The following is a 26,869-nucleotide window of genomic DNA, read 5'->3' as shown; positions in this document are numbered from 1 at the left end:
GTGCCCCGGTCCGGGAAGATCCCACATGCCGCGGAGCGGCTGGGCCCGTGAGCCATGGCCGCTGGGCCTGCGCGTCCGGAGCCTGTTCTCCGCAACGGGAGAGGCCACAGCGGTGAGAGGCCCGCGTACTGCAAAGAATAAAAAGAAAGTGACCCTCTCAGAAGCAATGGCTCATACTTCCACTTTGGGCTCAGGCACTACCTATAGTGACTGTGAGAAAAATCGACCTTTATGGGACTCAATTTCCTCATCTTGGAGGAAATGAGTATAATTGATTCAATTACCTCAAAAGTCTCTCCCAGCTCCAATGTTCTATGATTCCATTATTTAAATAAATACTAGTCCCTGTCCTAAGGGGAAAATTGGAAAAGCTGTCTAGCTGGGAGTGGGTGGAATGATCTTTTGCTCCCATGGAGGAAATTAATATCTTTCAGTCTCACAGATTCATACGTGTCTTTTGCAGCAAAGCATGACCTGCTCTTTCCCATCTCTCCAGTCTTATCCGGGACTACATCATAGCTTTTTCTCTTTCCATTTCTGCTACACATCCAGGAATTCTAACTCCTCAAATGGAACTTGTCATCTATACACACTGGTCATGCTGTGCAGCTTCCAGCCTCAGTAACTCCTACTCAGCTTCAGGTCTCAGTCCATGTTCACTTCCTCAGGAGAGGTTTCCTTGAGGCCTGCATTAGATGCCTTGTTATATAGTCTCCCAAAAGCACATTCTCTCTTTCATTTTTAGCACTCTTTATATTTACAATTATTTGTTAACTGTCAGTCCTTGTCCCATTAGACTGAAAGCAGTGACTAAGTCTCTTATTTTTTGCTATGTACCCTATCCTCTTCATGATGCCTAGGCACATAGCTGAAACTCAATGAATATTTTTAAATAGACATTACTTTTAATGTCTATTCTACTGCCACTCATTCTCAGTCTGGGGGTATAGAAACAAAAAGCTTAGTCCTCACAGCAGACTGTGATAAACAAAGTCAAACTGAATATTTTAGGAGCAGTAGTTTTCTGAAGAAACTTGATGTATTGAATGTAAAAATAGAATAAATCCTTTAAGCTAATAAAGAGCAACAATGAAAATAATAATATTATTCTAGTAAAGTTCCCATGGGTCATACTTAAAAGCTCTCTTTATTCTGAGGGCAGATTGAAATGTTATCATGAAAATCCCACATATAATAAATACTATGTGTTACTTAGTAGTTTTTCCAAGAAAGAGAAACACTGTTAACAGATTACAAGATTTCTTAAAGAAAATGATATGAAGAGAAGAAATATCTCAAAAGACACAATAATGAGAAAACCCAAGGGGGCTCACTGGTTCTGTGTTAGCAGACCACCACCAGATAGAGAGGTGTCACATCTGGAGGAAATTCTGAGAGAGGAGTTTATCTTGAGAACTCACACAAAGAATGTCCTGCTGATAGCATATCAGTTTACTATAAGGAATGAATATTGAGTGTAATATTCTTGGACCGTATAATAAACATATCAATATTTAATTTACCAAATCTAATAAAAGAATGTTAGAACTCAAAGTAAATGCAGAGACTATTTTGTCCAAGCTCGTTGTTTTAAAGATAAACTTTCCTTTCAGCAAGTATTGAATCAGTGATGTACATGGCATACCTTAGAGGAAAAGAGTTATTTACACAAATGAACTTAGATTCCAATCTAATCACACAAACACTGAAATATATCTCTGTAACATGCTAATATTATGTTTGTATATTACAAATAATTTAGTTCCTAAAAAACTAAAAAGTTTATTTTCAGTATAATTAAAAATTATTTTCATTATTTACAGAGTGCATTTTAAAAGCCTGTCAAATCATCATCTAAATATGTTCTTTAGATGACTTTGATCTCATTAAATTGAATTCACTTGAGTTAAAGAACAGGATATGGGGAAATAGGAAATATTTATAAATTTAAAAAATGATATAACTTACATAATTTTATTTCACTAATTTGATTTTATAGCACTGGAAAACTAAGAAATACAATACGTGGGAAGATTTGGAGGATTCATAAATTTCTAACAAAGTCTCTAAAGATCTTTATTTATCATTCATTCATTATTAGTTTTCTGCTTTAAAGTATAGTTTTAAAATTAAATATTTAAGAATCAATTGCTAATAACATAGTAATTCTTTAATACTGAAAGCCATTTTGGTTTAGCATTAATCTCAGTGAGCTTTTTTGCAGATTACAGTTTGATATATTTATTGGACCATCCATTTGAATTGTGGTAAGTACTATGGGGGTATAATGATGGATTGTGCAGAATCTTTGTTTCACTGTACTAACTAAAAGGACAAAAACCTACACACACCATTAGCTCTTTTGCCAAATACCACTGTATATCTCCACTATATAAATATCCTTATATGATTAATTCTTTTTTTAACTGACTCTAATCAGAAATATAACAAGGCTTAATCTTGGGATTCTATGAATGGTGATTTTGGAGAAATATCCTAATAAAGAGATGGAAAAAATCATATATAAGTGGAGCAAAATTTTAAAATCTCATATAACTGGAGAAAAAAAAGAATGTGTTCAGTTTAAATAAAACTCAGTCCCTCACAAGAACAAGTCAGGTTTTCTTAGGCAGGTACCAGCAGGATTAACAAATAAGTAATTGATTATAACAAATTTTTACTTTGTACCACCTTTCTTAAGACTAAAAATGTTTTAATGAAAAAACAGAAAAATGAATGCAATTTTCAGCACTTCTTTTGCTCCTTGGGTATAAATTTACCTTGTTATAATCTCTATTATATCACTGACACTCTTGTTTGTAATACCTCAACCTACTTAAAAAAAAAAAAAAAAAAGAAAAACTTGAAATCTGCGAAGTATAACCACCTTAGCACTTCAAAAATAAATTCCGAGAATATACTATTCTCTTCTACTTAAAGTTACTTTAAATGAAACATTGTTCTTGCCCTTTTGTCAAAAACTATCAACATTTTCCTCATAATCTTATTTCTCTCAAAATAATAATACCATTAAAAATAAAACAGCTTATATTAGTATTCATTTTGAAACATTACTTGGTAATGTTAGCACAGAAATTTGTTTACAGCTTCATTGGGGTATAACTGACAAACAATAAACTGACCATATGTAAAAGGTGAAGTTTAATTCATTTTAACATATGTATACACCTGTGAATCATTACCATAGCCAAGGTAATGAACATTCATCTATCTACCACAAAATGTTTCTCTGGCCCCTTGGCAATCAGTTCCTCCAATGCCCCCAAAATAATCTGCTTTCTGTTACTACGAGTTTCAGTTAGCATTTTCTAGAATTTTATATAAATAGAATCATGCAAGATATACCGTTGTTTTTTTTGGGGGGGGTCTGGCTCTTTTCATGAGCGTGATAATTTTGATTTGTATCCATGTTTTGCATATGTTAATAGCTTTTTCCTTTTTATTGATGAGTAGTACCCCATTTTGTTTATATACTCACCTATGGATAAATATTTAAATTTCTTCCAGTTTGGGGAGATTTTTAAAAATATATATGTTATGTATACTTATACAAGTCTTTGTATAGACATTTGCTTTCATTTCCCTTGGGAAAATGTCGAGGAGCAAAATGGCTGGGTCGTATGGTAGGCATGTGTTTAACTTTAAGAAATTGTCAGACTGTTTTCAGAAGTGATTATAATATTTTATGTTCCTACCAAAAGTGTTTGTGAAGTCTAGTTATTCCACTTCCTCGGCAGGTCAATACTTTTAATCTTCACCATACAGTGGGTATATAGTGGTATCTCCTTGTGGTTTTAATTTGCATTGCCTTAATGATGATGATGTTGAACATTTTTTCTAAATGCTTTTGAGCCATCTGTATCTCTTTTTTGGTCAAGTGGATGGCCAGTTCTTTTACCGATTTTAAATTGGATTATTTTCTTTATCCTATTACTGAGTTATTAAAATTCATTATATACTCTCTATACAAGTTCTCTATTGGGTTGCTCAAGATCAGGGTGCCAGCATGGTCAGGTTCTGGTGAGGACCCTCTTCCTGGCTCACAGACAAGCACCTTCTCTCTGTTTACTCACATGGCCTTTTCTCATTGTGAGTACCTGAGGAGAGAGAGCAGGCTCTCTGGTGTCTATTCTTATAGGGCACTAATCCATCATGTAGGTTCCCCCCTCATGACCTCATTTAAGTTTAGTTACCTCCCTAATGCTCCACCTCCAAATATCATCACATTAAGGGTTAGGGCTTCAACATATGAATTTTGCAGGGGGATACAAACGTTTAGTCCATTGCATATAATATGTTTTTGGTCTGCTAGCTAAGAAAACTTTCCCTAAGCCAAGCTAACTATGCTTTTCTGCTAGGGTTTTTATTTTTTATTTTTTTTCCCAAAAGTTTTGTAGCTTTAGCTCTTATATTTAGGTCTATAATCCATTTCAAGTTAACTTCTGTGTATTGTGTGAGTTAAGGGAGGATTGAGGGTCTTTTTGTTTTTGAGGGTTTTTTTGCTATTTTTTGGCATGTGGGTATACAATTGTTTCAGTATTACTCATAAAAAAAAAAGAATATCCTTTCCCCATTGAATTCTTTAGCACCTTTTTTGAAAATCAACTGACTGTATATATGTGGGTCAATTTCTGAACTATTCATAACAGAAATCTTAAGAAAGAGAAAATAATAAAAAAACATTTTACATATTTTGCCATTATCCTGCAACATGATTTCAGTGATAACTAAACAAGATTATGTCTCAGTGTCATAATTAGCCATGTAGGAACCAAGGAATTGATGCTAGTTTCAAAACACCTCAATCAATCTCATGATATGATTTGAGAATTAAAAAAAAAAAAAAAACTGGGACCAAAACTTAATTCATAAATAATGGCATTAAGGCACAGGTCCTAAGATTAATAAAGAATGTTGCGCATTATGGATGTAGACTGTTAGTAGAAGGTGATTACAGAACTCTAATATTTCTATGTTTCCTTTCCTGAAAAACAGTAAAGAATGTATTGAATATTACTTTCTCAAATATAACTGTTCCTTTCTATGAGTACACATTGTTCCTGGGACCCATCCATGGTGTTTTTCCACTCTAAAAAAAAAATTTTAAATAAAGAAAAAAATACATCTGATTCTGCAAGCATTGAACTGTAATATAGACCTTCCCTTTTTTTCTATGTTGAAATAATTAAATAACAAAGAGATGGCAAGTGCGTTAATCAGGGCTTAATTAGCTATAAGTGATATAAACTGAACTCACCATGGCTTAAACAAGGAAAAGTTTATAGCCTTATACAATTGGAAAACCAAGGTCTAGTATTCCCTTCAGGCACTTAGGAATTTCAATTTTTTCTACAATACTGTTTTTCATTTTTTCCATCTGCTGGTTCTGCCAGTAACAAAAGTTGACCACCAGTAGGCACCAAGTTAAATGACCCTTAATATACCACCTCAGAAAAGAGATTTTCTTTCACCTGGAATCTGTATCAATTGCCCCAGATCCTAAACTTATAACCATATCAAAAGGAATTCTGATTAGTTCACCCCAAACCTATAGAGCCATACAGAACTGGAAGAGATAAAGTTCATCAAGCCTAAAGTAGTTCAGCTCTTAGAAGAAAGTGGAAGGATTGCTGGGCAAGCAAAAAAGCAGATGCTGGCAAACAGAGTGAGAAAAAAATATTTACTCTTTTGAATTAATTTATGCCATAAATAATTTGGATAAGATATCTTTACTAATTTTTTAAGAAAAGTTTTAAAAAAAATAAACTATGTATGAAATGTCAGTATATTTGAAAACTATTATCTATATCCTAGAAAATCTTCTAACAAAATATAAATAATCAAAATTAATCCAGGAAAAGATATGAAGAGACTTATAGCCATAGAAAAAAATTAAATTTCCTAAATATTTACCTTTGAGTAAAAATGACCAAGTGGTTTTACATCTAAGTTCTCTCTTACTCTCAAAGACAAAATGTACAATAAAACACAAGTTTAATTTACAGGAGATCCACTTTTAATGCTATCTCATGCAAAATCTATAGATGATAAGAAAAAGATATCTTTAGATCAAATCTGGAAAGTTCTTTTAGCAGGTGTTCCATTTAGAACCAACAGACTACTTAACAGAGAGCATGGTAATTATGAAATTTATTTTTAGTAGGCAAAGCTGCTAAAGCTATCTGCACATCAAAATTTGAAACTTCTCAAAATGAACCCTGCTTCAACTTTGAGCTCAGGTTTTATATTATGGAGGATGCAAAAACATGATTTTCACAGTAGGAAAACTAAACTTTTCAGGACATACTTTACCCTGTATTACATCATAGTATATAGGTCAACTCATTTGTTCAGCTTTATTGAACAATCATTAATTACCTAAGATGATATAGCAGGGGGTTGCTAATGGAAATATAAAGATGAATATGATGCATTTCATCTGGTTATGTAGTATATACAATACAGTGTTTATAAAACAGAGGAAGTGTTCTTTTGTAATGGGGGGAGTTAAGGAAGGCTTCACAGAAGAAGAAATATTTGAACATTGTCTCACGGCATGAGTGATGTGATGCTGAGTTAGAAATAGAATATGGATCCAGATAGAATTTATTGAGTGTAAGGAGAAGTGTGAAACAACTTGCTGGGTTCAGAGAATTATGGATCATTTTCTAAAATTGGATTGTAGGGAGAAAAAAGCTGGAAGATAAGATCTGTGGAGCTTCTGGACTTCATCCTTAGGCAATAAAAAGTTTGGAAACATTTTAAGCTGTAGTGTAATATGATCACCTCCCTGTTGCTGGGAGATCATCATTAGCAGTGTGGATGTTAGACTGAAAGAGACCAGATTGAAGGGAGGGAAAGAATAAGGGAATTATTCATTAAGAATCTCCTGGGTTGGTTTGTTTCAAATCTCACTTTGGTGGATATTTGTATATGGATAGTTGGATATATTTTTCTCTGTCACTATATTATGATCTTCCTAAGAGAGAAAATATCTGGCTGTTGTTTCTTTTCCTTTTTGCCACACCACGTGGTGATCAGGATCTTATCTCAGTTCCCCAACCAGGGATCCAATCCCACCCTCTGCGGTGGAGCATGGAGTCTTAACCAGTGTACTGCTGGGGAAATCCCTGGCTGTTCTTTCTATACTCAACAGCTCATTCAGTAGCTGGCACATAGCAGATCCTTAGGCAGTACATATATTTTTAAATTATTTGTTGAAATCTGAGCAGAAAACAAAACAAATAATGTTTAATTGTGCTACTTTACAACGTACTTCCAGCTCTTGAACTGCAATGGAGTGGAGAGCAGTTCAACAGTTGTAAATATCGACAGGACTCCCCTGCGGCTCTAAACTGTTCGTGAGCTTTAATAACTGCGTTCTTTGCTGAAGCGTTGTCATGAATGATTAATACAGTTTCTAAGGTTTAAATCACTCCAGACTTTCTAACAGGTTAAGTTTCTTAGGGTGAAGAAAACAGTAAAACCAAGAGGAATATAATTTACAGGGAAAAGTAAGGAAAAAGAAAACAATCAAGACATAGATACTTGCAACAGAAGTTGACCATTCTTTAAACTTTGTAACTTTGTTTTATTTACTGGGGATAGATGTGGATTTTAAATGGAGGAAGAATATATTTAAATCATAATCAGGCTAACCTTTTTATTTTTTTAAACTGACATGTATACAGATTTCCTGAACTATTCAAATTAATATAGTACCAAATTTAGTCTCAAGTTAAAAACACAGAATGCATGTGTCCTGTCTGCCTGATAACATCATGCATTCATTTCCCCATGCCAGGATACAAAGGCATGGCAAGCCGATGTTTGAAAAAATAAAGTCTGCTTAAAAATTATTATTATGCAAGTAATAGAATTCTGTCTACTTAATAATCCATTGTTTAATTGGTAAGATAGAGAATAATGACTTTTACAATAGAAAAAATAAATTCAAGTAGCATAACTTTCTGATGGTCTCTTTCACATTTTTATCTTTTAAAGCATAGAATTTAACTTAACTTAATAACATATACATATTTTCAGTCAGAATTTCAAAACTGCATTTCTAATATGTACATTGTGTGTATACCTGTATATCCACTGTCTCTATTTGACTTTAAAAAAGTTAATCGTGGGCTTCCCTGGTGGCACAGTGGTTGAGAATCTGCCTGCCAATGCAGGGGAAACGGGTTCAAGCCCTGGTCTGGGAAAATCCCACATGCCACGGAGCAACTAGGCCCGTGAGCCACAACTACAGAGCCTGCGCGTCTGGAGCCTGTGCTCCACAACAAGAGAGGCCGCGATAGTGAGAGGCCCGCGCACCGTGATGAAGAGTGGACCCCGCTTGCCGCAGCTAGAGAAAGTCCTTTCACAGAAACGAAGACCCAACACAGCCAAAAATAATAAATAAATTAATTAATTTTTTAAAAAAGGTTAATTGTGTTTCAAAGATATGATTTCACAATGTTTGCATCTATCTCTTATAAATGGAACTAAAACAAAAGATTGTGTTACACACATGTAATTCATCACTAATCTGCAAAACTATCAATATCGGGATGGGCAGTAGCAATTTAACACTTTTGTGATCTGTAATTTACATAGGGGTTGATAATCTGAACACTGATACCATGTATTTGATCTGAGAGATACACTAACGAATTACAAAATAAAAATAAAAATAGTAATAATTGGTACCCTGGATTCTTTAAGGAATTAAGTCTTTACTTTGTATTTACGTATTTAATAATTAGTAGATTTTTTGCCAGGCAATTTGTATAAAGTTTATAAAATCACATTGTTTATTCTGGGAAAGGCTAGGAGTCCAGAGTGCCTAAAGCACAGGCATTGTATAGTGGACTGAGGGAGAGATTAGGTATGCAAAATATACACATTTTAAAGGGAAAAAAACCCCCACAATTTTATTGAATGAAAAGTGAAATCAACATTTGTAGTTAATTTAAAGAGGCAAGTATTTTGTTGAAATACATTCTTTCTTATATGCTGGGAAACTTTTATTTTATAGATACAATTAAACTTGAATTTAAAAGTATTCTCTGGTTTTATTAAGATAACATATTTCCCAAAGTAGCAATTTATCATTACCTTTGTAGTTAACCTTGAAGCCAATAGATCCGACACTTTCATCTGTTTGAAGGTGCAGCCACATTTGGCTACTCATGCTTACTATCAAGTCTGGCACAAAGCTTCCAGTCAGCCTAAAAATAGATGGACAGAGAAGGGAGAAATGGATTATTAAAATACCCTCTGTATGCAAATTATGAGACAGATGTTTCTCACTACTTTCTTGGCTAGAAGCAAACAACTGTCAGATAAACTTATAAGACTATGTTGTTAGGACAAACAACATAATTTAGTGATCAAGGTTTATTATAAACAAGTACTATTTTATGTGTTTAACTAGGTTAGATCTTTCATATCTCTGAGGCAAGATACTAAATTTTATATTTTTAATTAATTTATTTTTTTAAATTTTATTGAAGTCTAGTTGATTTACAATATTGTGTTAGTTCCTGCTGTACAGCAAAGTGAAGCAGTTATACATATACACATATCCACTCTTTTTTAGATTCTTTTCCCATATAGGTCATTACAGAGTATTGAGTAGAGTTCCCTGTGCTATACAGCCGGTCCTTGTTAGTTATCTATTTTATATATAGTAGTGTGTATATGTCAATCCCAATCTCCCAATTTATCCCTCCCCTGTAAACACCCCCCATATCCATAAACTGTTTTCTACATCTGTGACTCTATTTCTGTTTTGTAAATAAGTTCATTTGTACCATTTATTTTAGATTCCACATCTAAATGATATCATACGATATTTGTCTTTCTCTGTCTGATTTACTTCATTCAGTATGACAATATCTAGGTCCATCCATGTTGCTGCAAATGACATTATCTCATTCTTTTTTTTTATAGCTGAATAGTAATCTATTGCATATGTGTACCACATCTTCTTATCCACTCCTGTGTGAATGGACATTTAGGTTGTTCCCATGTCCTGGCTACTGTAAATATTACTGCAACAAACACTGGGGTGTGTGTATCTTTTTGAATTATGGTTTTCTCCAGATACATGCCCAGGAGTGGGATTGCTGGGTCATATGTTAGTTCTAGTTTTTTAAGGAACCTCCATATTGTTCTCCATAATGATTGTACTAATTTACATTCCCACCAACGGTGCAAGAGGGTTCCCTTTTCTCCACACTGTCTCCCACATTTATTGTTTGTTGATTTTTTGATGACGGCCATTCTGACCGGGGTGAGGTGGTACCTCATGGTACTTTTGATTTTCATTTCTCTAATGATTAGTGATGTTGAGCATCTCTTCATGTGCCTCTTGGTACAGGGACATTTTGCCTGCAGTAGCTTCACGCATTTAGGAGAAGGGACAGCAGGGTTAGGAACTGGAGCCTCTTTCTGCTCTAGAAAGTTCTGCACCTATCTCATATTCCTTGTCATTTCTAGATGTCTCTCTGCTTATCTTTTTATTCTTTGATACTTCCTATGTTTACTTGTTTTTTTTTTTTTATTTCCACAATTTCCAAAAATGTATTTGCCCTCTTATTTCTTTAACATCTTTATTGGAGTATAATTCTTTACAATGGTGTGTTAGTTTCTGCTTTATAACAAAGTGAATCAGCAATACATATATCCCCATTCTATATATGTGTGTTAGCATACTGTATTTGTTTTTCTCTTTCTAACTTCACTCTGTATGACAGGATCTACATCCATCCACCTCACTACAAATAATTCAATTTTGTTTCTTTTTAACAGCTGAATAATATTCCATTGTATAAATGTGCCACATCTTCTTTATCCATTCATTTGTCGATGGACACTTAGGTTGTTTCCATGTCCTGGCTATTGTAAATAGAGATGCAATGAATATCGTGGTATATGACTCTTTTTGAATTATGGTTTTCTCAGGGTATATGTCCAGTAGTGGGATTGCTGGGTCATATGGTAGTTCTATTTTTAGTTTTTTAAGGAACCTCCGTACTGTTCTCCATAGTGGCTGTATCAATTTACATTCCCACCAACAGTGCCAAGATACTAAATTTTAGATCATTGAAAATCTTATACTTCTTTTTGAACTGATAAGAAAAAAAGAATTTATAAAAATATTTAACTTGTTTTTTTAACACCAGGAATGTACTTCATTTTGACATTCAAGTTTCACAGAACTTTTTTCTAAAGAAACATTGTGGAAAATATTTAAGTACTGTGCAAAACAATAAAATGGCAAGGAGTATAATATAAACCTTCACAATACTGATGTCAGGCTAGTCACGTCATGTATGTTGTACTGGGAATAATTTTATTTTAAAGAATATTCTGCTAATGCATCACTGAATCTATGCATTAATAATCTCATTCAGTAATGCTCAATTTTATAACCCTAACAGGGGAAATTACTTAATGTTTCCTCTGTCATTAATAATGTTTTAGTCACATATTTGAACCGAAGCCAAGGGTCATACAAAGCTGGAAAGCAAATGAGTAAATAAGACCTTGAGGGGAAAAGTCTGTCAAGAATACAAAGAGAAAAGAAAAATGGATTCACTGCTGAGTAAAATATCCATAATGTCTAGGACTTCTAAATTACATAATAAAAAAATACGTTTTTAAAAGAAGAAATTATTAAGTGTTTACCCACTTTATTGCTAAAACCATGAAGATTTCTGAAAAATTGCATGAGGAGAGAAGGTATAAAGTTTCCCTTCCTAATAAAAAGGGCACCCTAAGAGAGCAGTGTCCTGGATGGAGGCTATACTATAATTAGACCAGCAGAGGGCAACGTGGAGGACTGTATCCTTGAAGCCATCATGGCAGCAGAATGTCCTGCTCACTGGTCAGCCGCCAAAACTATAGAACATGATCAGCAGACTGCATTAGCAATACAGCTATGCCAGCAGTGCCCACTGTTACAGAATTTATGGGAATCCATCACAAATGAACCCAGTTAAATATTATGATTTAATTATGGGATTGTGCGTAATATTAAGGAATATTAAGGAATAGTGTGAGATATAAAGATACTATAAGATATCATAGAATTTTAGACTATAGTCACTTTCTTCCTGCCAAAGCAAATTTAAAATTATTATAATGTAAAAGATACGAACAACGAACACATACATTCTCCTTTGTAACATATGTGTATATCTGTATGTATTCATATACATACACATACACATTATCGTTTGAAAACTTTGTGGCATGTGAACTTTCAATTTTCAAATTGATGAGTTCAAAAGAACTAGTCTTTTAAGCTATGGTAAAGAGACAGGTTTATGGGCAAGAGTGAGGACTCAAGCTCAGAGACATGAAAGAAAGTAAAGTAAATCCATTATGAAATGGGCATGAGAGCTTAAAACTATAGGATGTGCATCAGCTATACCATATCAAATATGCCAACAATCTATCTCATAGTGAATATTAAAAGACACATTTTTATGAGATTAAATTATTCCTCTTTATTATATCCTCCTATATCCATCTCAGTCCTGAACTCTTTTACCAGCCCAAAACCTCTAGCACATATAAGTTTGTCAGTATTTCATAAAGAACAGCTAACACATATAGACGAATCGTTCCACTGCCAATTTGTTCTATTGGCCATGATTCTACCTAGTTCCCACCCCATTGATGGTGTAAGGGTAAATATAAATCTAAAAAAAAAAGGATTAAATTAAACATTTCCCCAATATCAGAAGGTAAAGAAAAATTCCCCTTTCTCTCTAGCATCTCTTACTAAACTTGAAATTATAAATGATAATGTTTGTTACAGATGTATGTAAATCTTTTAAGCTAAATAAGCCTCTTGTCAATTTTTGCGCGACATGAATGACTTTCTTGCAGGCCTTAGTGTTACCTCTTTGAAATATGAACATCAAGGAAAATGTCACCCTGTCTCCCTGTTTCTGTGGGAGTTTAAGCTTAGGCATATAGCTTCATGATGTTAATTTCCTGCTTTTCATAAAGATAGGAGAAGTTCTATTTTCCCTTTTGATAAGGTCAATTAACATGTATGTAAATATATTGTATCTGCCTGATATACAAAGGGTAAGATTTAGTTCTCTTTGCAATCTCTTTTGCAGATTGCCTATGATGTCCATCACAGTCTAGTTGAATGCTTATTCAATATTAAAACTGTTTCATTCTTTCTACATTTTGTGGAGAGGCTTGACTGGGTTTGCAGGAGATTTTATTGTCAATTATATTTCTCCAACAATTTGGTGATGAGGATGGGATGCAAATGGCAGTTCCAAAATTAAGTAGACCAGATGAAGTTCTTACGGCCACATAACGGTAGTTTAAGAGACCCTAAATTATAAAAAGTCTCCCTCCTAGTGCTCTCCTCTTTTGGAATACTAGCTAGATTAAACACCTTCTGCAAATTTAAGATTTTTCTATTGAGTAAGCATGGGTAAACTGGGCTCTAAAATCCCTTCAGGATCATGATTAGCTTTGATGATGGAAAAATATGGGAAGCCAGGAATGTTGCCTGCAGTTCTTAAACAACTACTATCTCTGTCACATTTGGAATACTTATGAGAATACAGTCTTTCAAGATTTATGAGGGATTTAGGAGGTCCATATTATAAGCAAATTAATTGCTGGTGTTTACTGGATGGACATCATTCTAAGAGTAAAGTTAAAAATGATTTGGAAAGCCAGAAGGAAAGACTGAGAAAAATGGAAAAGGGAATTTGAGAATTAAAGGTACTTTCTCTTTCACAGAGCCCTCTTCTTCTTTTCTTCGCGGTTTCTGCTTCCTCTGTTCCCCCTACCTCTCTTTATTCTTCTTGCTTCAAACAAACTCCTGGGAAGACGGAAGTGACGATCTTTTAGATCGTCACTTCCCTTTGTCAGTAAATTTCCCTACAAAGAAGGCTGATGACATGACTTTTTTTATCTGGCACTGAATTACCTGCCCTGTTTGAGAACACAGGCTTGTCATCCTCATATCCTAGCTCTGAGTCCACTCTATGTCCTAGCATAGAGTCTACCTCCAGGAGTCTCTTATCATCCATACACTATGGATCTAGGAAAGAAGAAACTATAAGTCTCTTATCATCCATACACTATGGATCTAGGAAAGCAGAAATTATGAGTCTCTTATCATCCATACAGTATGGATCTAGGAAAGCAGAAACTATAAGGAGATATATTTAGGGAAGAATTGAGAACTTGAATAAAAGATTCTGTCCCTATAGGAAAGTGACAGGATGTACAGTAGTTCACTAGTCACTTGGAAAAAAAAAGAAAAAGAAAAAAAAGTATTAGGTTGATAAATATACCAGCATAAGATAGAAGCCAAATAGTCATATAATTCTACTTTTTTTTTGTCACAATATGTGGAAAACCAGTTCTTATCTGATCATCAGTGAAGCTGATGCCATTGAGAAGCTACCCAGCCTATTCATGTGAAAGCTTCTCTTCCTCTTTTCCAGAGTTTGCAGAAGTACTACACAGTGTGTTTTTACTTTACAGACCCACGCTTGGGGATGTGCACAAGCTACTGTGGGGAATTCTGCAACCACCAGACTTTGCTCCTTTGACGGAGCAAGCACATTGGGGACCAGAAGATGACCCACCCCGTCAAGGAGTAGCAGCTATCCACCACCCTCCACAACTGTGGAAGAACCAAGGACTTGGGTGACCCATCCAAAGAGACTGCTCGCAGTCTTTCCTCTAAAGATGAGCTGGGAGAAATTGCAGTGTTGTATCCACAAAACAAATGAGTCCCCATTATTTTCTATCTAAAATTTCTTTCTGTTGAAATTTTCTCAAAATTTACTGGCCTGGTTCCAAGGGCAGATAAAAATTGTCCCCTGGTCCTATCCTTTGCCTTTGCTCTCTTGCTGGTTATCCAAACTCAAATTAGGAGAAAGGCAGAAGGTTGGCAAGGACAGATTACTACTCAAATCTTAGCAGCAACTACTCAGTTGGGGAACAATCTAGAAAAAATATGAAGAAGAAAAGAAGTTATAAACTGCTGCGTTAACTGTTCAGTTAATACGGTTTACTAAAGAAAATAAACTTCACTCTGGCCAATCTGTGAAGGCAGCAAAGAAGAGAAAACCGTGTGTTATTATTCCAAGAAACTGGGACAGTGGAAAAGAGATTGAAGAAAAGAGACTCCAGAAGATGCAGAAATTGCAGAAACAAGGGAATGAAGAAAGCCCAGAAAGCTAGAGAATAATTGTCAAATGGTTTACAATTGACAGATTGAGGGAATCTCAGCAGTAGGAACTGATGAAATTTATGTCTGAATAAATTTCCCTCAGGCTAACATATATTTGATTTTTCTGGATACAGAAAAATCTGTAGATACAGGTACTACTTATTCTGAAAATGTCCCAGCAATCCCTCACCTTCCATCTGGTGATAGACCAATTCAGGTTGTTGGTATTTTAAATCAGCTTTATATGTGTTCTTTTCTTCTGTGGTTCCCATATTAATAGATCTCCTGACTAAGGAACATGTTTTACTTTCTCCTGATTCTCCTGTAAACCTACTGGGGAGAGATCTCCTGTGCAAATTAAAACTACCATATTGTATACTCCATATGGAGTGTCTGTTTAATGTCCTTGGAAAAAACTGTCTTATTTGGTTATGGTGTGCTTTCTGAAAGAAAAGGAATATAGCAGCAAGTGGCAGTACCACACTGTGCTGGAAAAGTACCCTGAGCAGAAATAAAGCAATGCATCACTTTGGGCCTTGGGATAATAACACTGGTTTAAAAAGCATAGGCCATGACCATGTGTCAAACAGTAGCCTTTGTTGAGAGCTCAACTAGAAGAAATAAAACCAGTTATAAAAAGAATTAGAAAAACAAAGGCTAATTATAAAAGGGCATTCACCCTGTAATATTAATACTGCCAAACTTCCAGCAAAGAAGGAAGGTAAATTTGATAAATATGGCTGATCTTAATATAACATCTTAAAGAAGTAAATAAATCCATTGTTCTATTAATACCTACAGTTCCTAATACTATATTATAACTTTGGTACCACACTCTACAAAGTTTTTCTCCAATTTATCTATGCTCTGCTTTTTTTCCCCATTCCTCTAATCTAAACAGGTCTATATTCTTGTTTGTTTTTACTTATGAAGGAAGTCCAGTATTTATGGCAAAGGATTCCTCAAGAGTTTCAGTACTCTCCTACTATTTCTTTAGCCATTTACAGAAAACTTATGGTAACTTCCACCAGAAGGATATATAAGCATTCAATATATAAATGGTTTGCTGGTAGCATCAAAACTAAAGAGTAATGCAAAACTGATACTTTGGCTTTGTTACAATTTCCCCCTTCACAAGGACATAAGACCTCATTGGGTAAATTGCAATATTGCCAAACTGAGGGATATTTGGGGCATATATTGATGGTGAGGGCCCACAAGTGTTACAACACAGGGTCAGCCCATTTTGCAGATAAAATGCCATATTACAAAAAACAACTTAGACCATTTCGGGGACTGATAGGATATTGTGAATAGTGGATTCTAGCTTCTGCAGAGAAGGAAAACCTTTAATGGAGCAACTGTGTGAAAATTGTTCAGAACCTCTGATTTACTCTGTAGAATCTAAAGTGGCTTTTGAACTAAAATTGGCTATCGTCTCAGCTTTGGGGATCCGTAATTTTGAAAAGCCCTTCTTCTTGTTTTGTCATTAAAGTAAAAGTGATACTTCTGGAATTTAACTCAAAAGTTGGGATGAGACCATACATTAATAGTGTGTTTCTCAGTTCTTCTGGAGGCCGTGGCACTGTGGATACTGGGCTGTTGTGACAGCAGCAGACACATCTTTAAAAAGGCTTAAGCCCTTAGCTCTGGTCACTTGACTTATGTGCATGCCTTACTGTTGTGACAGATATCTTATAAGTACATAAGATCCAGAATATGTAGGCATGGCATCAGACTAGTTATGAATAAGCACTATTATTCAATCCTAACACTGTATTTGGGAGATGCAATCTCCTAAATCCCATTCATTTTTTACCAGATTTTGATCAAATAGATGATCATGATTGTACAATGGTAAAAGAAGACAACACTAGGCCCTGGCATGTTTTAACTGATACTGTTCATAACCTCTTTTAATAATGTTACCTAATGGGTCAGGTACTCAGAATAAAAGTGACCAACTTAAGGCTTCGTATGCTAATGGTGACTTGTTATGAAATTTTGGAAGTTTATATTTTGCCTAGAGTTTAGTTGGCACAAGCAGCCTAGTCAATAACAGTAACAGGAATTCTAATTCTTGATATATGTACATATGTGCACATACATACATACACAGACACATGTAGTTTTTAATATATATATATTATATATATTATATATATATATGATGTGTTTGTGTCTGTCATGCAAAGGAGGTAATCTGGAAAATTAGAGGATTCTCTACTTTGAGGGGAAGTAAAATATCTCATGAAAAATTGATAGTTGATTTTTTAGAGGCTGTACAGCTGCCGCTCAGATCAGTAATCCATTATAGAGCTCACGCAGGGCAGAATAAAAACTTCTAAAGGCAATGATTTTGCTGACAGCTGTAAAAGCCACTGTTAAAATGTGGCAGATTTCAAAGTTAGAAGCCTCACATTTAACACAACAGGCAATTTTTATTAACTTCCAAATATATGCTTCAAAAAAGGAAATGTAAAAATGGATTCAAAAGGGGGTTAAAAGAAATTTGACTGAACTATGGGAATTATCCAACAAAATCATTTCTATAGAACAGTCCTTATTTGCTTGGTTAATAATTCTGTGTTACCAACATAATTAAGTAAAAGAGGGATTTTTAAAGGCAGTAGATTCTTAGCATATTTACATAAAAGGTGAAGTTATTCAAAACATATTTAAGAGATGAGCAACTTGTCAGCAGAATTATTTACAGGTCACTCCCAAGGTATGGTATAGGCAGTTTTCCCAGTCAAATTTACCAGAAACTTACTGGCATTTGGATTTCATAGAATTAATGCCTGAGGAAAGTAAGAAATTTTATCTACTTATGGTGTATATGATGTTTGGATGGTCTGAAGTCTTTCCTTCTTCAGATGCCAATACTCAGGCAGTGGTAAAATCTCTCTTAATAAACGTATTTTCTACATTTTGGATACTAGAGCATAATGAACCAGAGAGAGGATGTCATCTTATTCCCACTGCCATCCAGTAATTATGCAAATGTTTACAGACTCCCAGAAGATGAATCAAACTCATCTGCTAAGATTCAGCAATATACTAGATTAAAATGGCTAGAACTTTACTTCTAGCCTTGTTGAAAATTAGAGCAACCCTTGCAGGCAAGCATCATATTTTTCCCTTTGAACTTATATTTGGTAGACCTATGAATTTGGGCCAGAGATCATGTTCTGTGTCTGATTTAAGTGAATCCTCCCATAATCATGTTCAGTACTTCAAAGGGCCTCTTTCTTCCCTAGAAGCCCTGAGACATAAAGTTATAAGGACCTTGAAGGACCCACTGGAAGAAGTATGCCACCTCTAGTGACTAGAATATTCTGCTTACGTCAAAGTGTTCTAGAGAAAAGATAGGCTGTTCTCGTGCTGGAGGAACCCTTTCAAGGGCTGCTAATCATCCGTGGCTATCGAAGTGAAAGGAAAACTCAGGTGGATCCATGTTTGTCAAGTGTAGCCAGAATCTCAGATGGAATGGACAGTGGTTCCTACAAAGAACTGGAAACTTAAATTTTCTAGAACAACTTATAATGGCACTGAACTTAACTGAAAGAAGGTATTCTAGCAAGCTACAATCCTCATGAATTACCCTGCTGTCTTATTCACGGTAGTATTATTTTAAATATTTTAAGAATCACATTTCATTAAAAAACAAACATGTTATTTGTTACACTATTTTTCCTTCTGTACCCCCATTAATATTTCCCACAATCACTACTTCCAAACAGCTCTAAATAGTACTCCCAATAACCAAGACAACCTTAACATTACCATTGGCTTAACTAAATTTTAGAGAGGTATCATCCTGAATATAGGCTCCGGCCCTCACTTTTCTTAAGAGAATTTACTTTAGAAAATTTGCAATTGTAAATCCTTTCTCTGCCCTTTGAGGTGTAAATCTTCTACAACCAGGAATGTCTCTCTCAAGGACTTGGAAGCCATCGTGCTGAAATAAAATCATCCAAGGAGATAGCATTCCTGTTTTCCTGACTCTGTGGGAGTGAAGAGCCCAACTTTGCTAAGTAACTACTAGCAAACACAGATGGCATATTCATATTGACTAATCTCCCACCTAAAGTTTTCCAGTACTTTTCTACTAGCTCACCCCAGCTTTTAAACACCATCTCACCTTGTCCAGAAGAGCTGAGTTCAATTTGTCTTCCCTATAACAGTAGTCTTGACTCTCATTTCAATAGTCTTTGCCCCTATTGCAATAGTCCTGACTTCTGCTGTAATAGTCTTGAATAAAGTCCTCCCTGACTGTTTAACTGGCCTGACATAATTTCTCTCTTATACCAGTATAGACATGATCTGGTCTTACAAATCCAACAATCCAATTATTGGCAGAGTCAAACTGAGGCCATCTTACCAATTTTTTTAATAATATCAAAGTAAAAGTAACTGATATACATCCAGATACTCAGTATCTAAATTTGACACACACCCAGGAAGACGCAGCAGGAAAACTATCACATAAGAGACACAGAAATCTGGCATTCACAATTTAAGACTGCAGTAGACACGTGTAAAGTCCCTTGATTAACTTTGAGATACAAGTTCCTTCCAGTCCAGGTATAGATAAACAAAAGTGGATATTTATTCAAACACATGGAGGCTAAATGATATGCTACTAAACAACCAATGGATCATTAAAGAAATCAAAGAGGAAATCGAAAAATACCTAGAGGCAAATGAAAACGAAAACATGACAATCCAAAACCTATGGGACCCAGCAAAAGCAGTTCTAACAGGGAAGTTTATAGTGATGCAAGCTTACTTCAGGACATAAGAAAAATCTCAAATAAACAATCCAACCTTAAACCTAAAGCAACTAGAGAAAGACAAACAAACAAAACCCAAAGTTAGTAGAAAGGAAGAAATTATAAAGATCAGAGCAGAAATAAATGAATTAGAGACTAAGAAAGCAATAGAAAAGATGAATGAAATTAAAAACACTAAAAGATGGTTCTTTGAAAAGATAAACAAAATTGAAAAACCTTTAGCCAGACTCACCAAGAAAAAAGAGAGGGCCCAAATCAATAAAATCAGAAATGAAAAAGGAGAACTTACAACTGACACCACAGAAATACAAAGGATCATAAGAGACTACCACAAGCAACTATATGCCAAGAAAATGGACAACCTAGAAGAAATGGATAAATACTGAGAAAGGTACAATCTCTCAAGACTGAACCAGGAAGAAGTAGAAAATATGAACACACCAATTACCAGTACTGAAATTGAATGAGTAACTTTAAAACTCCCAACAAATAAAAGGTGAGGGCCAGATGGCTTCACAGGCAAATTCTACCAAACACTTCGAGAAGAGTTAACACCTATCCTCCTGAAAATTTGTATAGAAACACAAAAGACCCCAAATAGCCAAAGCAATATTGAGAAAGATGAACAGAGCTGGAAGAATCAGGCTCCCTGACTTCAGACTGTACTACAAAGCCACACTCATCAAAACAGTATGGTGTTTGCACAAAAACAGACACATCGATCAGTGGAACAGGATAGAAAGCCTGAAAATAAACCCATGCACTTATGGTCAATTAATCTACAACAAAGGAGGCAAGAATATACAAATGGAGAAATGACAGTCTCTTCAACAAGTGGTGCTGGGAAAACTGAACAGCTACATGTAAAAGAATGAAATTAGAAGATTCTCTAACATCATATATAAAAATAAACTCAAAGTAGTTCAAAGACCTTAATGTAAGACTGGATACTATAAAACTTCTAGAGGAAAACATAGGCAGAACACTGTTTGACACAAATCGCAGCAATATTTTTTGTATCCGTCTCCTAGAGTAATGGAAATAAAAACAAAAATTTAAAAATGGGATCAAATTAAACTTAAAAGCTTTTGCACAGCAAAGGAAACCATAAACAAGACAAAAAGACAACCTTCAGACTGGGAGAAAATATTTGCAAATGGAGCAACCAAAAAGAGATTAATCTCCAAATTATACAAACAGCTCATACCGCTCAATATCAAAAGACAAACAAACAACCTAATCAAAAATGGGCGTAAGACCTTAATAGACATTTCTCCAAAAAAGATATACAGATGGCTAACAGGCACATGAAAAGATGCTCAACATTGCTAATTATTAGAGAAATGGAAACCAAAACTGCAATGAGGTATCACCTCACACTGGTCAGGATGGCCATCATCAAAAAGTCTACAAATAATAAATGCTGGAGAGGGTGTGGAGAAAAAGGAACCCTCCTACACTGTTGGTGGGAATGTAAATTGGTGCAGCCACTGTGGAGAACAACATGGAGTTTTCTTAAAAAACTAAAAATAGAGCTACCATATGATCCAGAAATCCCACTCCTGGACATATATCTGGAGAAAACTATAGAAAAAATACATGCACCCTAACAACATTCATACCAGCACTGTCTACACAGCCAAGACATGGAAGCAACCTAAGTGTCCATCGACAGATGAAAAGACAAAGAAGATATGGTATAATGGAATATTACTCAGCCATAAAAAAGAATGAAATAATGTCACTTGCGGCAACATGGATGGACCTAGAGATTATCATACTAAGTGAAGTAAGTCAGACAAAGACAAATTTCTTATGATATCACATATATGTGGAATAAAAAAAATGATACAAATGAATTTATTTACAAGAGAGAAATAGAAAAAAACTATGGTTACCAAAGAGGAAAGGGGGTGGGGAGGGATAAATTAGGAGTTTGGATTAAAATATACACACTACTGTATATGAAATAGGTAACCAACAAGGACCTACTATCTAGCACAGGGAACTATATACTCAACATCTTATAATAACCTATAATGGAAAAGAATATAAAAAAGAATATATATACATATATGTTTAAAAAGTGGATGTTTATTAATCATGTAGATTTAATTTATTGTTACAATAATACAATTATTGATTTGGACTCAGGCAAAAAATGGCCCACAGGCTGGGTTTGTCTTCAAGCCTTACAACACTTAGAGTTATGTATACTAAACACTGTAAGTTCAGTATGTGCCCTTCAATAGGTGCCTCATAATAATACTAGATAATGGCTCTGAGTATGTTTGTGTTTCCTGTCTAGAAAAAATTATTTTGAAAGATGAATAATTACTGAAGGGCCCAGATCATCTCGTAAATATAATATTACTTATGTGATTGATGAGAACTAGGAGAAATTTATTGGGCCTGTGAAGGAAAACACTTAGTTAAAAATTTAGATTCAGGCTCCAGAATGAAGCTACGCCACAGGACTGAATTAGGTAATATTTCATATGAAACTACAAAATAATACTCAAATTGTTAATCATTTGAAAGTATAAGCAATATAGACATCACAACAGTTTGTAAAATTAATGTATGACGAAAGAAAAATTTTGACCACTGCTAATCAAAAATCTGCTTTAACCATTCACCACTGGTATAATAAACGTAAAGGCTAATATTGCACTGAATTTTTAAATTCATCTTATTGTAACCCTGACAATTGCTTTGCTTTGTATTTTACTGTGGACTTGCTGTATATTTAGATGATTGAAAATTGCCAAGATAAAGCAGAAACAGCAATAGAGATAACTACAAAATTGTAGCTTTATTATAAAACAGTCACAAAAGAAAAAATTATAAGTGCAAACACAAATTTAAAAAATATTCAAAATTTCCCTAATAACAAAAGGGAAAAATAACTCTCCTCCCCTCCCACCTCTCTTTAGCATTTCTTTTAGAAAACTTGCAATTACAAATGATTGCTTTCTCTGTTTCTTTCAGATGTATGTAAATGTTTTAAAAGCTAAATAAACCTCTTACCAGTTTTGCACCCCAAGAATGTCTCTCTTGGAGGCCATGGGAGTCATCTCTTTGAAATGTGAACATGAAGATGGATGGTGCCCTGTCACCCTGTTTCTGTGAGAGTTAAAGCCTAGGTGCTTGGCTTCAGGATGTAACCTCCTTCTTGTCATAAAGAAGACAAGGATAGTGCATTCAGGCTACTATCAAAAAAAAAAAAAAAACAGGAGAGACCAGGTGGCTTATAAACAACATAATGCACTATCCTTTTTCTTTTGATAAGGATAATTCACATGTGAAATGATTGTATCTACTTGTCTATATAAATGGTTTAGATTTTCTTTTCTCTTTTTGCAGTTTCTTTAGCAGATTGCCTATCATGTGCATCATGGTCTGATTTAATCCATTTTCAATAGTAAAACTAATTCATTCTTTTCTTTTATTTTCTGGAAAGGATTCACTGGGTTGGTAGGTGACTTTATATCAATATTTGTATTTTCTCAACAATGGGTATGTCACTTAAAACTCTGCTCTTCGCATCCAGCGTCAATGGCTAATTAATCTCGATATCCTTTCAAAGACCTTGGTTTAGACTCAAACTGCTTAAGACAACTTTTTATTCCAACCCCATCCCTGACAATTAAGGGGTGCTTCTGGGCCACAGAGGAGGGAGTCCTATACCATTCTCAAAAAACTCTGAAAAGAGTCTTCAAATAGTTTTAACATGTTTTTAATACATCTTTTTGAACCAATTATCTGTAAACTTAAATTAAAACTTCTTTAATATATGTTTATTTACAAGCTGAGTAACCTCAGCATTAATAGTGCATACTAATCTTCTTAGTTAGTCCCTTCATGCTAGAATAAAAGATTAAAAGCCCCAAATAAATGCACTCAGAAATATTACTCAAGCTCTCAAGTACAAGATAAAATAAAAGAGAAGATCTATTAAATTTCAATTATGCTCAATGCCTGATTTTCCTTACAATCACTCTAGGCATTACGGGTGTATTCATTACAAATAACAACTATAGTCCTACATTCGAATATATTTTTTGTATTGTACAAGTATGTAACTTTTGCCTTTTATAGAAATGCATTTAATATTATTTCTTCTAATACAGTGCTATCAAGGATGATGTATACCATCATTTTTGGATACATGAAATTAATTAAGGATGATGATGATGGCTGCAAAAATTAGATTAGAAAAAAACCCTGAAATATCACCATTAGGGTGACATCAAAAAGTGTTATCACCAACAGGGCAGACAGCAAAAGCAAGAAGAACTACAATCCTGCAGCCTGCAGAAGGAAAACCACATTCACAGAAAGAGAGACAAGATGAAAAGGCAGAGGGCTATGTAACAGACGAAGAAACAAGATAAAACCCCAGAAAAAACAACTAAATGAAACAGAGATACACAATCTTCCAAAAAGAGAAATCAGAATAATGATGGTGAAGATGATCCAGGACCTTGGAAAAAGAATGGAGGCAAAGATCAAGAAGATGCAAGAAATGTTTAACAAAGATCTAGAAGCATTAAAGAACAAACAAAGAGAGATGAACAATACAATAAACGAAATGAAAAATACACTAGAAGGAATCAATAGCAGAATAACTGAGGCAGAAGAACAGATAAGTGACCTAAAAGACAGAATGGTGGAATTCACTGATGGGGAACAGAATACAGAAAAACGAATGAAAAGAAATGAAGACAGCCTAAGAGACCTCTGGCACAACATTAAATGCACAAACGTTCGCATTATAGGGGTTCCAGAAGGAGAAGAGAGAGAGAAAGGACCCGAGAAAATACTTGAAGAGATGAGAGTCGAAAACTTCCCTAACATGGGAAAGGAAATAGCCACCCAAGTCCAGGAAGCGTAGAGAGTCCCATACAGGATAAACCCAAGGAGAAACACACCGAGACACATAGTAATCAAACAGACAAAAATTAAAGACAAAGAAAAATTATTGAAAGCAGCAAGGGAAAAATGAAAAATAATATACAAGGGAAATCACACGGGTTTGTGCCCCGGTCCGGGAAGATCCCACATGCGACACAGAGGAAAAAAACAGACAAAAATTAAAGACAAAGAAAAATTATTGAAAGCAGCAAGGGAAAAATGAAAAATAATATACAAGGGAAATCCCATAAGGTTAACAGCCGATTTCTCAGCAGAAACTCTACAAGCCAGACGGGAGTGGCATGATATACTTAAAGTGATGAAATGGAAGAACCTACAACCAAGATTACTCAAGCTGGAGTAGCAACAATCATATCAGATAAAATAAACCTTAAAATAAAGAATGTTACAAGAGACGAGGAAGGACACTACATGACGATCAAGGGATCAATACAAGCAGAAGATATAACAATTATAAATATACATGCATCCAACATAGGAGCACCTCAATACATAAGGCAACTGCTAACAGCTCTAAAAGAGGAAATCGACAGTAACACAATAATGGTGGGGGACTTTAACACCTCACTTACACTAGTGGACAGATCATCCAAACAGAAAATTAATAAGGAAACACAAGGTTTAAATAGACTAGATAGATTCAATTGATATTTATAGGACATTATATCCAAAAACAGCAGATTATACTTGGTTCTCAAGTGTGCACGGAACATTCTCCAGGATAGATAATATCTTGGGTCACAAATCAATCCTCAGTAAATTTAAGATAATTGAAATCATATCAAGCATCTTTTCTGACCACAACGCTATGAGATTAGAAATCAATTAAAGGGAAAAAAATGCAAAAAACACACACACGGAGGCTAAACAATACGTTACTAAATAACCAAGATATCACTGCAGAAATCAAAGAGGAAATAAAAAACTACCTAGAGACAAATGACAATGAAAACACAACGATCCAAAACCTATGGGATGCAGCAAAAGCAGTTCTAAGAGGAAAGCTTATATGAATGCAATCCTACCTCAATAAACAAGAAAAACCTCAAATAAAAAATCTAACGTTACACCTAAAGGAACTAGAGAAAGAAGAACCAACAAAACCCAAAGTTAGCAGAAGGAAAGAAATCATCAAGATCAGAGCAGAAATAAATGAAATTGAAACAAAGAAAACAATACCAAAGATCAATAAAACTAAAAGCTGGTTTTTTGAGAAGATAAACAAAATTGATAAGCTACTAGCCACATTGATCAAGAAAAAGAGGGAGAGGACTCAAATCAATAAAATTAGAAATGAAAAAGGAGAAATTACAACAGACACCGCAGAAATACAAAGCATCCTAAGAGATTACTACAAGCAACTGTATGCCAATAAAATGCACAACCTGGAAGAAATGGACAAATTCTTAGAAATATATAGCCTTCCAAAACTGAACCAGGAAGAAATAGAAAATATGAACAGACCAATCACAAGCAATGAAATTGAACCTGTGATTAAAAATCTTCCAATGCACAAAAGTCCAGGACCAGAGAGCTTCACAGGTGAATTCTATCAAAAATTTAGAGAAGACCTAACACCCATGCTTCTCAAACACTTCCAAAAAATTGCAGAGGAAGGAAAACTCTCAAACTCATTCTATGAGGCCACCATCACCCTGATACAAAAAACAGTAAAAGATACGACAACAAAAGATAATTACAGACCAATACCATTGATGAATATAGATGCAAAAATCCTCAACAAAATACTAGCAAACAGAATATAACAACACATATCAAAAGGATCATACACCATGATCAAGTGGGATTTATTCCTGTGATGCAAGGATTCTTCAATATACACAAATCAATCAATGTGATACACCATATTAATAAATTGAAGAAGAAAAAC

General features: G+C 34.7%; 1 protein-coding gene across 3 annotated transcripts in view; it reads right to left on the bottom strand.

The window, feature by feature from the left end:
- The window catches only part of CSMD3 (CUB and Sushi multiple domains 3), a 1,193,315-nt gene that overhangs the window by 547,048 nt on the left and 619,398 nt on the right, over positions 1-26,869 (bottom strand). For all 3 annotated transcript variants that reach the window (XM_024129404.1, XM_024129405.1, XM_028500327.1), the window contains one exon: positions 9,130-9,242. In XM_024129404.1, coding sequence (XP_023985172.1) covers positions 9,130-9,242 — 113 coding nt within the window. The remainder of the gene's footprint in view (positions 1-9,129; positions 9,243-26,869) is intronic.

The sequence above is a fragment of the Physeter macrocephalus genome, chromosome 15, assembly GCF_002837175.3.
Source record: "Physeter macrocephalus isolate SW-GA chromosome 15, ASM283717v5, whole genome shotgun sequence".
NCBI lineage: Eukaryota > Metazoa > Chordata > Mammalia > Artiodactyla > Physeteridae > Physeter > Physeter macrocephalus.
The sequence above is the reverse complement of the archived record's forward strand: the minus strand, read 5'-3'. Positions and strand labels throughout refer to the sequence as shown.